This window comes from Tigriopus californicus, chromosome 5 (assembly GCF_007210705.1).
Source record: "Tigriopus californicus strain San Diego chromosome 5, Tcal_SD_v2.1, whole genome shotgun sequence".
Lineage (NCBI taxonomy): Eukaryota > Metazoa > Arthropoda > Copepoda > Harpacticoida > Harpacticidae > Tigriopus > Tigriopus californicus.
The window spans coordinates 3976591-3990071 of record NC_081444.1 but is presented as its reverse complement, the minus strand read 5'-3'; the positions used below and the strand labels follow the sequence as shown (position 1 = coordinate 3990071).

Here is a 13481-nt window from a genome sequence, read left to right as displayed (position 1 = left end):
GGAGGATGTGTGCCCAAATCGAACAGGGGGATTTAAAATTGTTCCATGTGACAAGATGCCTTTAGATAAACTTGGTTGAAAGAGGAGCGTAGTACGAAGACCGTGGGTGTTTTCAAAGGCCATCAAAAGAAACGCATTTGCCTCTGCGGTTGAGGACTTGACTTGAGATATCCTTTGTTGTGAAGCTTGGAATGGCATAGATTGGCGGGCGGGAAATTCAAATATTCACCTTCTTTTTCCTAGGCCTAGGTAAGTCACTTTGCTTCGAGTTGGATTGAGGGGCGGATGGTGAGAACGAGAGTGGAGAAGGGAATGGCAAGGTTCAGTCCCCTCCAGTTGGTTTGAAAGTTTGATCTCTTTTCAAGATTTGCTTCCTTCGTCTTGGGAGAGTGGAAACAAAAGAGATTTGGTTTTGGGGTATTTCCAAGAAATTTGCATAATGGTTCAATATTGAGAACATCCCACACAAATCACAGCAACAGTCGAATTCATAGGGCCATCCTGTGCCTGCCAAGAAGAGCTCTGCCGAGTCCTCTTCCTGCAGCCAGGCAATGATAACAAAGAAGAAACTTTCAAAGACTCCTCTTTCCCCCTGGCTTTGTCGTCGCAGTGCTTACGACTCTCGTCTTCCTCGTCTCCCACTACCTACCTCTCTTTGGAAATGATATAGCTTCGGCATAAATTGCATTGACATCGCTTTGAATACAGCTGACGCCTCAACTTCAGTTCAGTCAGCTAAGCTGAAAGATATCAGTAGACCCCAAACTCGCCAAACTTGGAAATGGCTAGTGAGTTATTTTCTGTTTACCTAGTCTAAGAACTTGATCCCACGTGGCGTGTCAGGATACGAGTAGCTTTTGGACTCTGCTGAGCGTGTCTTGTCCAATATCCACGCTAAACATGGGATGACGGTCCGTTCCTCTTGAAATTTTGTTGAAAGCCCTAATACAAGAGATGTCTAACCCTCCCAAAAATGAGAATTGGAGGACGAGGTCGTTCACATCTATAAACAGGTCTTGTCAAAAGCCAGATGTTTCGGTCAATAATCACGACCTTCGCTTGTAGATTGAAAACTCCAAGGTGCAGGAATATTTGAACAATAAAAATCGGGATCTTCTCCGTTCTCTTGGCCTTTCATTGGCGAATACTGTTGAATTAACCATTCGTTTGGCTCAAATGTATGTGCAAGATCAATTGGCTTTTTCATGAGCCAAATTTGTGGAGGACAAAGTTGCCGTTTTTAGAACTTTGTCAATTCAAGCCAACTGATTGGCTTTTTAGGGAATAAAAAAGAGTCTACCCAGTTAGGTATTTTTGTCGAACTTCAACGAACTCTTGATGGCGCTTTGTTCTCCGACAACCGTCTAAAAATCTAACTCAAACCTCCCCGCAGTGGGTAAAATGCCTTATTAGGTCTTTATGAAAATTCTCAAACATATCCTGCCCTTTTTTCTAGCCAATTCTCCATACTCACGTCAAAAGGCTGACCCCGCATTCAAATAAATGTGATTCACAATCTAATACCAGGTTCAAAATACTGTACCTCCTTGTCCTAGACTGAAACTGCGTATTGTTCCATTTCCACTGACCAGAAACTCATTTGTCATACTGCCGTGTCAATCCCATTTGCCCGTGAGTAAAAGTAAAGTGTCGCTCTCAGTTCCGTTTGAGAAAAGAAATACTTGAAAAAGGCCAATAAAGTACTCGAGCTCTGTAGTCAAGTACTTGTTTGTTGGGCGTTGAGGTAAGGAAGTGCTGAAGAAGTTGATGCACTTTGGACCAGTTCTGGAGAGAAGTGGCTTTTTCCCTCTCTTTCTCTGTTTCTCACTAAGCTGCCTGCATCTAAACAATTTGGAGAGATCCAAAGAGATTTTCCTCGCTTCTATGTTAGGGGGGGAAATCGCCCAATTCCCCAATATCTGACAATATGATCTTCAATGATTCTCTCTCACGCTCCACTGAATGATTTCCTCCACGTCCACAAGTTTGTTCCACTTTGGTCGGATGTAGCAAAGCCGTTGAACTACTTCTATCCGTAAGCGGGTAAATCCCGACAGAGTGTTATGCGTTTTAGTGCCCTACATAATTTATGTAATAACTCGGGACCGTTCTTTTTTTTTCAAGTGTGTCCAGAGTGTTTTTCATGCTTGAAGCACTCATCCATAAAGAGAGTTTCCGAGATGTCCCTGAAAAGTAGAAGTCGGATTCCTCGTGCTCATTTAATAAACAGATAATTTATGCTCTTGGCAAAGAGTCGGAGGATAAACAACTCTACCAAATACATACAGACCCGGTTCCTTTTATCGATTTTTGTCCGAAATCGTGAGCCTTTTCCGCAAAAACGCGTTTGATTAGCTAAAAAAGTTGCTGAATCTTAGTGAACCTGGGAAGTCCACAAAGTTTGTGCCTTGAGTAAACACTAATTAACATCAATCGGGAGTAGTGAAGCCTACTACATAATAGCCACCTTGAACCTGGCTGGTTCATGATCTCCTCATTACAACAACACACATTTGAATTTCCCGCTGTCAAGAAGGAAAACAAGACTGATTTGGATGCCAGGCTTGCCATTAAGCGTTTGCAGACTTGCCATTTGGTGTGGATCTACTTGTCACATCCAAAAGCAGGAAAACAGCCCACTTATTTTGACAGACTTGATCCGCATGTGAGAAAATCGGGCAGCGAATTGGGGATCAAACTTAATTGTCCGTTTCAACACTCTCCCTTTGGGAACACCAAGTTCCATGGAAGCTTTACTTGTACAGAAGTAGTGGTAGCAGTCGTTGTTATAATAGCAGTAGCAGTAGTAGTAGTAGCAGTAGTAGTAGCAGTAGTAGTAGTAGTAGTAGTAGGGAGTTGATTCCATGATGGAATGGATTTCTCCCGTCCACACACTTGATCCAAATCACAGCTTTCAGAGGATCAGTGCACCACTTGGAAAGGAGCGGAGATTTAATGGATATTTTCATGATATCCCACCCAAAAATCCCAAGTGCTCCCATGAGGATCATGATTCCTTGACATTTATATCTACATTTGTTTCTTTGTGCCCGTCTTGACCTTCGTTCTTTTTGGTTCATGGTTCCTCCCCGTCAGGAAATGACCATGTTCCCCTATTTTTTTGCTCCAAACTGGCCTTGGAGATGTTAATGATCCAATTGCCTTTATTTTATTTCTTCTTGGCGATGAAGCTTTCCCGCTGACAAGAGGTCAGTTCAGACACTGTTCAAACTATTTGTGGACCAACTCACCATACCAAGGCCACCCTGAAATCCAAAACCAGGTGATGGAAGTATATTTAAAGACAAGTCATATTGGTTAATCGAAAAATCCTCTTGTGGGAATGAACTCCCGGTCCTTGGACTTGTGGGCCTTTTTCCTCAGTGTAAGGCTAGCAAAAGAGAAAATGGATCTGACAAGGGTGCCTGAGAAATGGTACGTAAATGAGCCAAAGGCGAACGAGCTCAGGAAGGAAAAGGAAATTGACCCATTCTCCATTTTTGATGATGGTTGCTCGAACAATTACGATTGCACACACCCGCACACATTCTCACCCGTCGGATGAATCCAGAAAAACAGGCAAACAGAAATAACACGCTGCCTTTTGGTGTGTTGATGGCAGCAAACAATACTTTGGCAAATTGAGAGCGTGAAAAACAGGGTGATTATGCAATAATGGTCCATATTGGAAAGACCCACGTCAAAACAAACGAGAGTATGACCATATGACGATCCAAATTTGGTCTTGATGGACATTTACTCACATTTTCCTTGGTTCATAGACCTTTGCTCAAATTGATCAAAATTTCTTCATTTTGACGGCCGTTATACAGACATTTTGCATGTTGTTTTCCAGACATACAAAACCAAGGTCACACTTAGTTCCTTTGACACTCAAGTTCCTTTTCCAGTTTTTCACTTAATTCTGCGACGTGTTGAGTTTAGCAAGCAATTAAGGTAGGAACACGTGGTCTTTTACAAGGTAACGTCTGGATCGTCTGGACTAAGATCACTTAACTTTTCACTTAGGATTGTTGTGTTCCCATGGATTGGATCTCTTCTTGAAGTTCATGGTCTGACCCATTTGCCATTGGTCTCTAGTTAATTGGCGTTGTTGCAAAAAAGGTTTCCTTTTTCGTAAAAAGGTGTGAATGGAAGTAAGTATCAGACAGGAAAGTAAATTCAGATTCACAAGGTACCAATTTTAGTCACTTGAAAACGGTGTTTAGAAGGGAGAAAATCCACAAATCCACGTCACGAATAGAAGGAGATCCTTCTGAAAATTGAGGGTACAATTAAAAAGCTCATTCGTTTTGTTTTGGTGATGTGTGTTGATCAATTTCAGGAAAAGAGTATAGCCTCTCTTTTAGCCCTCTTTGAACAGCAAGCAATTTGACAAGATTTGTACTTAATTAAGAGCTCTAAGCGAAGAAACCTCAAGAAAAGCCCGTTTTCATTACAATTTCGAACATTTTTAACTCCCCACTTTTATCGCGGAGGAAGGCCACAACTAGTTCACATAATACACAATGTGTATGAGTTGCCAACAAATCAGGATGATCACTAATCATTATGGATTTATTTTTGGCGCCAAGGTTGTTCAAGTTCTAAGTAATAAAGACATGTTCTTCTTCATTCGTTTACATGGAACGAGTATGTTTGGCCAATTTCCTGGAAAGGAGCAAGTTGAAAATGTTACATGATGTGGGATTAACGAACCCTCTGTTGAGATCACACCATTTCCCTCTTTGTTCAAGGTAAAACGTTAATTATTATGCAATCAAAAATACAACCTATTTAAGGCTTTTCATCCTCTTTTGTACCTGTTTTGAAACGAAACTGTTGCGTAAGTTTAGTGCGTAGAATAATAGAGCAGAGGATGAACGAGAATGAGCTTGAAGCTCCAAATGAGACGGAGACAATATTGAAAAGGAGCTGGAAACCTCTCGTCTCTTTCTCTCTAGTCAGATTTGACTATTCCGATATTCTGGAAGCACTTAACCATGAAGCATATTCCCGAAATCTGGATCCGAGGCCTTTCGCATTTGTATGCACGAGAACGTAGTGCAATAAGCGCCTTATTATCCTGTTTTTTCATCGTAGCTAGGCACGTTTTTTGTTTGAGCATCAACGTTCATGATCTCACATTTTCTTGCTCATTTAACCAGGAGCTCGTGCACACAACACACACCAGAGAGACTTTCCATCCCTTGTTCCACTACTGAGCTCGGGCAGTAATATAATAAAAGGAATAATCCTCTTTCTGGTAATAGGCGAGCATGGACAATGTCGGAATTCAATTTTAGCGGCCTTCTTTCCCACACTGGCCGGCAGGGTGACCTTGGAGGGAATTGCACAAAAATGATTGAAATACTATAATTCTATGCATGAGACCCGATAACATCCCCTCTTTTCAAATGAACGCGGACTATTTGCACGACATTCAAATTTACCGCCTTGACTGGAAGTGTTCAACTCTGTTCAACCCTACAAATCCGAACCAGAACTTTCCTCCCATGCATCTTTGGGAATATGAAAATATTATCCTTAGACATGAATGTATGGCGGTCATATTTCAAGGGATTTATCTCTGAATCCCAATGCTCCTCTATATCGGGGGAGGACTGAAACTTTGGCTCGTTCGTGGCACAACTTGCCTGGATTCTTTTGATCACAGTATCGCGTCTCTCCTCGGATATTCCCGAGGATTGCAAACGGAAACAAGATCGATGGATTAGACTTGTTCTCACATAGCAAAATCCAAACCTCATTCTGGCCTAGAAAAAAGAACTGCAGGGTAACGTCTGCTTGGGTCGTTGAACATTTTCCAGACAGACACTAAATTGACGTGGCAAATAAGAAGGCAAATAAGCAAATACCTCAACAACCCAACAATCTAGAGCACTTTCCAATCACGCCATTCAAAAGTGTTCCAATACTGGAACCTTGCAAATGAGGATTTCGACTGGGCTTCGGAACATGGAAGGGGTTGTCTTTCGAAGCTAGAGATTTTTTTTTACAAAAGTGACTTGTGAGATCCACTCACAAAAGCTTTCTGTTTAGATTTTGAATGTTTTATCAAAGATTATGGGAAGCCGTGTCCTTTCTCGCACGTTGGGTTTCCAAATTGAGTGCACGAAAGGCGTGTGCCCTCGATTTATAAAGTGGAAAACAGAGCGCAAAAAATCTCACCAGGAATGCATTCAATTTAAGAAACAAGTTCACTTGGAATGAATCTAGCCGATTTGGTGCTCAAATTTCAACTCGATTTTCGCTTCAAATCGAGCATCTCATGGGCAACTGATGATTGCACATCAAAAAATGAAAAAAGAAAACTATCTAATATGAAAACGACCATTAACATTGAAATCCGTGTGATGATATCACCTCAATCAAAACACATTTGCTTCTGACTAAATGCCTCTCTTTGTGTTGTATTAAGAGACAGATGACTAGTTTTGAACACGTTTTCTTTGCCATTGACGTTTTATTTCATTCAAAGATAATTCCAATGCCTCTTTTGATGTATTTTTTTGATAGGAAACTAATAAGAGGTTTAAGGAATAGGTGGGCTTTATCAATGGCAAGTCAGTGACATCTGTGCACTTTTTGCATTGAAGCATTACCAGACATGAACTGTTGGTCATGTGAAGGTTATAATAATAAGGACATCATTTAACATCTTAGAACTGAATAAATTAGCCATTGCTGTTAATTTAAATCACTCGCATTGGACACATTTTTCTTCAATTTAAGCACAAGCAAATCCACTCGATTTTGAAAATAACAAATGAATTTTCACTGGCATTACTTTTGGTCCTCTGAACTTCCTAAACAGATATCTGCGAACACAGATTTGGAAGTAAACTTTCAACATAAACATACCCACCTTTGCACAACATTGACATACGCCTTATTCTTGAATAGATCTATAAATACACCTATCTTTATTACTAGTCTTGATTCGAAAGAACATTTGCCAAACGATAGAAAAAGAATACTTAATGTGTCTTGAGAAACCAAAGCATGACAAAGGTATTCGTGATGGCTCAAAGCTTTGCTTCATCGTACTTTCCCCTGGAACCTCGAATTGGGCCTCAGAGTATGAGTCATTTATTCTTCAGGTTTTGCGACCTTGCAAGGAGCCCTTATAAGTCCGTTTCTATGACACAAATCTTCGCAAAAATTGAAGACACTACTGATAACGGTAATTCAACTGGACCTTCCACAGAGGAAAATAAATCATAACAAACAGATGACTTCAAAGCAGAAAGACATCATACTCGAGAGTATCAGACACATTTTAATCTTAGCCCTCAGGGCAAAGTCCCAGACCCAAAAAATATTAAGAGTCCCTTTTTTGAGATTGGATCGAAGTCAATTTCTTAGGAACAAAAGGAGTGATGATTTAGTGGCAAATCTGATGTTTTAGGATAATTGGGTTACTTTTTACATTCATGGACCTTCAGTAATAGAGGTACGTACCTGTAGGAGTTTTGAAGTGAGCAAGTGATTCCACGTTAAAATAACGCGTTATTATATAAGCATTAAGACTTTTTCAGTGGTTCTTTGATAGATAATACTTCGATCTCTCTCTTTTGTGATCACTTGGTCCCTAATTTATTCCATTACTCAGAACCGTTTTCCTTGTGCACAAAAATAGCAATGGACATTATTTCAGTTCCTAAGATGAGGAATGAATGCTTCGAAATTCGGCTCCTAATTTTGTGAAGAGATCTCATCTTGTACGGCGTATTTCTTCACTGCAGCACAACTGACATCAGCAATGCAGACTTTTCATCATGCTGTAATTGAGATTAATAATTGAGTCATTTGGACAATACAGTATTACATGACTGCACATTTCCATCATAACAAGAGCAACCAAAGGGCAATTATATTGAACAAAAACAACGGCTATACGTATAACGCATAATTCTATTCTCGTCAAAGTTTGCATTCGAAAGCACCCAATCCTAAGAAGTTGTTCAACAAGATACAATAACGGTAGTTATACTGTCCATAAAACCAGGTTGACTGAGTAATATACTCTACATATATAGCACCTATGGGCACCATACCCTACAGTATAGAACCTCGCCTTTCCATTGCACTTCTTTTACTTACCACAAATTCGGCTAACAAAAGAGTTACGGTGTCATTGTGCAATTAACACAATTATCTATTGGCATGACTCAATTGGTTTTCTTTTGATGGGTCCTTAACATGACAAATGGCATGTTCATAAATGGAACTGTCTCTCGTTCAAGTTTGGTTCACTCGACCTCGTCACACGAGGACTAGAAATATAGACATATTAGTCACACTTTCATGAAATCAAAATGTATCATCGAACAGAACACTTAGCACACTAAGAGACGTCAATGCCTCAAATACTATTGTACTCTCAGACTGAAAGTAATGTGGAATACCGTCAAATATCATGGAGTAATTTTTTATTATCCACTTTGGAAGCATTATGGGTTGCCAAGTTGAGGTTGGTGTGGTAAACGGAGTCATGTCATTGCAATGGTTGCATTGCATGAAACCAAACATCATTACAGTGCGTTTTTTTATGTCAAATCTTTAAAGTATGAATATAGCATACTGTAGACATATTCATATTAAGCAATTGATAATAGCTCTTTGAACCTCTAGTTCAATAAAAGAAAAACCTAAATTGGCGGGGAAAAAGTTTTCCTGTTGTTTATTCAAAGTTATTATATTGTTATTACAAGTTTCCAACTTTTGCAAAATATGTTCAGACTGACCAAAATAGAGCACGCTGGCTTCAGATAAACCGCAAATTTGATATAGGGTGGTAGACGGGCCTCAAACAGCTTGGTGCGAAATCTGTTGATTGCGTCTTGGGCCCATCAATTTGACTCACGAATTCGTTTGAGCCAGTTTCATAGATAGGTCGGTGCACAAAAAGCTCATTCGCTATGCCAGACTTTACACTCACGGGTTTCTAGGCTAATCAACAGCTCTATGGAACATTTAGCTAACTTCGAGAAAAAGGCGAATTCTCCCTTAAAATGTAATTTTGACCAGAATGAGGTGAGTTATTGACGTATAAAAAGAGCCAACCAAAAGGTGGTCAACAATGATCAAGTGCATAGGAAGAACAAGTTGGCCAAGTCTTAGTATCTCTTACAATGCATCCTCGTAATGTAATGACCACAAACTGATCTGAAAAATGTGAAGGCCGATCATTTTGTTCACATCTTTTCAAGTCCACTTTGATAATAAACACTTTATCAGTTCCTTGAAATCATGACGAAGATGTTGGCGAGGATTTCCTTGTAATTGTCTTCTTTATCGCCATATTCCGGCCATTTGTATCGTAATAAATCCGCTAAATGGGATCCGCTACAAAAGGTCTGTCGCAAGCAATGCCTTCGTAAGTGTTCCTCAGGCTTTAGAGCTAAAAGGGAGCCATTTCTTTTTAGTTCGGATGTATTTTACCATGCCTACGATACCTCCAATTTAGAAGGTAGCCAGTGGCAATTCTTGAATAGCTTCATACAAAATATATCCCGAAATGAAGACATTCTTGGGTCCAAAAGTAATATTCTGGACACTTCCAAGTTGCAAAACGAACGAGGGAAAGGTGGGATCTGAAGGAAAGTACCAAATAAGTTTGCCGTGATGACGCTCGAAGCCCCGAGAGTCTCGCCTCAAAAAGGAGACCCATTATTTATGAACAAAGACAGCGGACGGACTTCAGGTCTAATCGTTCCATCAGGCTTGATTTCACGCCATAGTTGGTCCTTAGTTCCACTCAAGCTCCAGACCAAGGGGGACGATCTTATCACGGTTATCACGGCGAGGCCTTCATTTTCTCATTGTTCCGACCTCAAAACGGTCGGGAGTATCTCAATGGTCGACCGCAGCCTCATTTAGAAGCATTTACAATCGTCTGGAGTTTCTAGTAACAAGAGGACTTCCATTCTCCGACCACTTCGATCAACAACTAACCAGCGGGAGATATTCCATCCTCTCGGATCCTAAGAAAACACGAACCACACTAGACTTGTAATGGGACAAGGAACGGGATGGTATCAAAGGGCCAAGATAGTGCCCATGAAATTAATCATGACCATCCTCAATGTACAATACGTATCCAAGGACAAACGACAAACGACAAAGCCAACTGGAGGCACAAATCAACTTATGGGGAACGCATTCATGATGTGTAAAGAAGGGACAAAACTTAATTGCGAGACACTCATTCCAACGGAAGATAGGCTTTTTGATGACAACTTTTATTGCTGGATGCTAAGGTTACAAGGGAGTTTTCCTGGCTGATTGCCAGGTGTTTTTAGTGATGTCAATTGATGAAGCTTTTCATTGCTACGGACTCATTCAATCTGCGACTTTTTCGACCGGTATCAATCGATATTGTTCCTGCTTCTGTCGTAATGGAGAAGGTCGCAAAACTTACGTGGCATTGTTCGTTTGAGATGGCCAAGGCGGAGAGGAATCTTTGCCCAAGTTGAGTACGCACTAAAAGTGTGATTTATATCTCTCTTTTTTCCAATCCCTACTTGGTTCTTGGAGGGACAGAACCTTGGACAGAAAGAAGGAGTGAGAAGTAGAAGAAAGAACGGAGAGCAAAGCAAAGAGAAAAACAAAACAATGCTTTCAGGCAGTCATTTAGGAGGGTTTAAGAAGGATGTTGCTGAGATTTTTTTTTTCACAGAGGGAGAGAGAGAGCCAATGTTGAGAGGATCAAACGATGTCCCAGGGTTCATCTTGAATTATTTCTCACGGCCGGATTTCACACTTGTCCGTGAGCAAAGCAGGGAGCAGACGATGTCGAGAAGTGTTGACAAAAACGGCGTGAAATTAGGGGCATGTGTTGATGGCCTCACGATCAAGTTCAAGTGGCCAAATGGGAGAAATCAAGCACCGAGTCACATTCTCACCTTCAGTCGCATTCTCGTTGAGGGCATCTGTGCCCCATGTCCGAAGATAGCCGTTTCTAATGAGAATCTTCGTCATGAGATGTATTTGCTTGGACCTGGTTTTCAGGGCAAAATTTCATTAATTGAAACGACTCGTGGGACCTTGGACCCATAAATCATAGCTGCACGAGGTTTCGGAGTCAGATGGAACATATTTCTCTTTTTTTTCTTCTTTTTACGAGACGTGATGCACTTACTAATCTTCCACTTTCTCCGATTCGTTTCAGCTGAGCCAAGACCTCGGCTACGTGATGTATTCAGCCTTTGGATCGTTCTACATACCAAGTTGTATCATGGTATTTGTTTATATCAAGATCTACTACGCCGCCCGGGAGCGGGCCCGCCGGAATATCAAGATCAAGAAGAAGTCTCGACGGAAAAGTAACCGACCAAAACCAGCCAATATTCGCCTTCCACCCCCTTCCACCCCGTTGCCTGGGTCGTCAGGCTCCTCGATGGCCAACACTCCCGTGGTGGGTAACGGAAGTGCAAGGGTGTCCTTACCGACCATCTCGGGTGGTCACTTGGAAAATGAAAGATCAGAGGCGTGCACGCCCAGATCCACAACGGATAACAATAATGTTCCAGCCAGAAATCAGAGCAAATCCCTGGCTACATCGTCCTCATCACCCATGGTGTTGCAGAGTGCCCTCAAGCGGAACGGCTCCAAGCCTGAGAAAAGGACGCGATTTTCTTTCGGTTCCACGGAGAACCACAGACCTAGTGACTCAGGCAGTGAGCAAAGTGTGAACAAGTTGAACGAAGAGGAGCATCAGCTGCTTCAAGACTCGCAACGCCCAGGTGACGAGGTGTCATACCATGAAAACGGAGGCAAGAAATACCCACCCCATCCCAAGGGCAAAAAGATGGTCCACATTCTAAGCGCCGTGTCCGTGTCCTTGAACGATGCTCCTCTCAGTCTCTGCGACACCCCAACCCCTTGTGATACTCCCACTTCCACGGGTATTCCTTCACCCGGTCCAGGCCACGCCTACGGGGCATGCATCGGCAATGGGATGCGATCACGTCGATCCATAGGCGTGTCCACGAGACCTGATGACAATAGTGATAATGAGAACAGCGAAGCTGGCGATCGCAGTAGTAACAGCGATTCGGGCAAAGTGCGTTGTCTCAAGCTGCGCAGTCGCTTTCGCGCCCCCCAACACGGACGCAGACCAAGTAAGGAAACACGTGAAATGATTGACACCGGCAAGTTGCGAAAAATTCACAAGGCTGCGTCCGTGTCCTCGTCCTCATCGTTTGGCGGGGGTGGGAACAAGGGCCACAATACCGCGAAGCTTTCACTTGACAAACCTCCCAAGAAGTCCATCCTGAGTAAGAGCCCAACACCGAGCTCCAAAGCCTCTCCCATATCTGGGAACGGGATGTCCGTTTCCATAAGTGGACCAGGGGGGACCACCGTTGCCATGATGCCCACACCTCTGCCTCCACGGCCTACGGAGTCCGAGGCCGAGAAAGAGAAGAAACGCGTTGCCCGGAAAAAGGAGCGTCGAGCCACCCTCATTCTAGGACTCATTATGGGGAGTTTCATCGCCTGCTGGTTACCATTCTTCTTCCTGTACAGCATCAGCCCAGTGTGCCCAATCTGTGAGGAGGCTCCGGATTCACCTTGTTGCGTCCAGGGTTGGGGTTTCTCGTTTGCTTTCTGGCTAGGCTACAGCAATTCAGCCCTCAATCCGGTGATATACACGATCTTCAACAAGGATTTCCGACGTGCATTCAAACGAATCTTGTTCAAATAGGGCTGGTCATTATGGCAAGTCCTGAAATACCGAGCTGGGATCACCGGTGAGCAGGTCACGGTAATAAGTGGAACATGTATTGAAAAGTGGTCAAAAGTGGCACGAAACCCCCCTCTCCATTCACGACGACATCTTAAAATACTTGGCTGTGAAACTCTATTTTGTTACTTCTTCCCAACAACGAAACAAATGGGTCGGTGGATCACGTTCCAAACTGATGCTCTCTAAAACCTTTTTGAAGTCTTGAAAATTGTTCACCTTTGACCGTATGTAACATTTGCAACAACCGTGTGTCGCTATTCTTCGTAACCGAGAACATTCGCTCATTCTTCGTCCCTTTTCTTACCCTCGACCACAAGCGAGGTATTCATTCATACAAAACACGCTTCTTTTACGGCCTTTGTTTTTCCTCATTGGCTCACGTAAATGATCTTCTGGCTCGTCGGGTCATTGACTATCTTCCTTCTGCCTTAATTTTGGCCCTCCTCGAGAAACAATCACGCATACGATTTCCATTACTTTGCTCCGCCGCTGATCCAAACTCAAAGAAAAATTGGCCCCCTAGTCAAAGTCACACTCCTGACGGTAAAATTATGAAAACATGATGTTTTAGAGCTGATTTGTGCAACAACATAGAAGCTGTTCTGAATCACGTGAAGGACCTAACAGAAAAATAGTTCGAGTATTATCATTAGTTCAAGTTGATAACCGATGTTGGAAAAAAGTATCTTCATCAAGATTCCTAAGA

At 42.2% G+C, this 13481-nt stretch overlaps 1 protein-coding gene across 1 annotated transcript in view; it reads left to right on the top strand.

The window, feature by feature from the left end:
* LOC131880015 (alpha-2 adrenergic receptor-like) overlaps positions 1-13346 on the top strand; it is a 46171-nt gene extending 32825 nt beyond the window's left edge. Inside the window, exon 2 of the mRNA XM_059226511.1 lies at positions 11198-13346. Coding sequence (XP_059082494.1) covers positions 11198-12733 — 1536 coding nt within the window. The 3' untranslated portion in view covers positions 12734-13346. The remainder of the gene's footprint in view (positions 1-11197) is intronic.
* Positions 13347-13481: the final 135 nt, after the last annotated feature.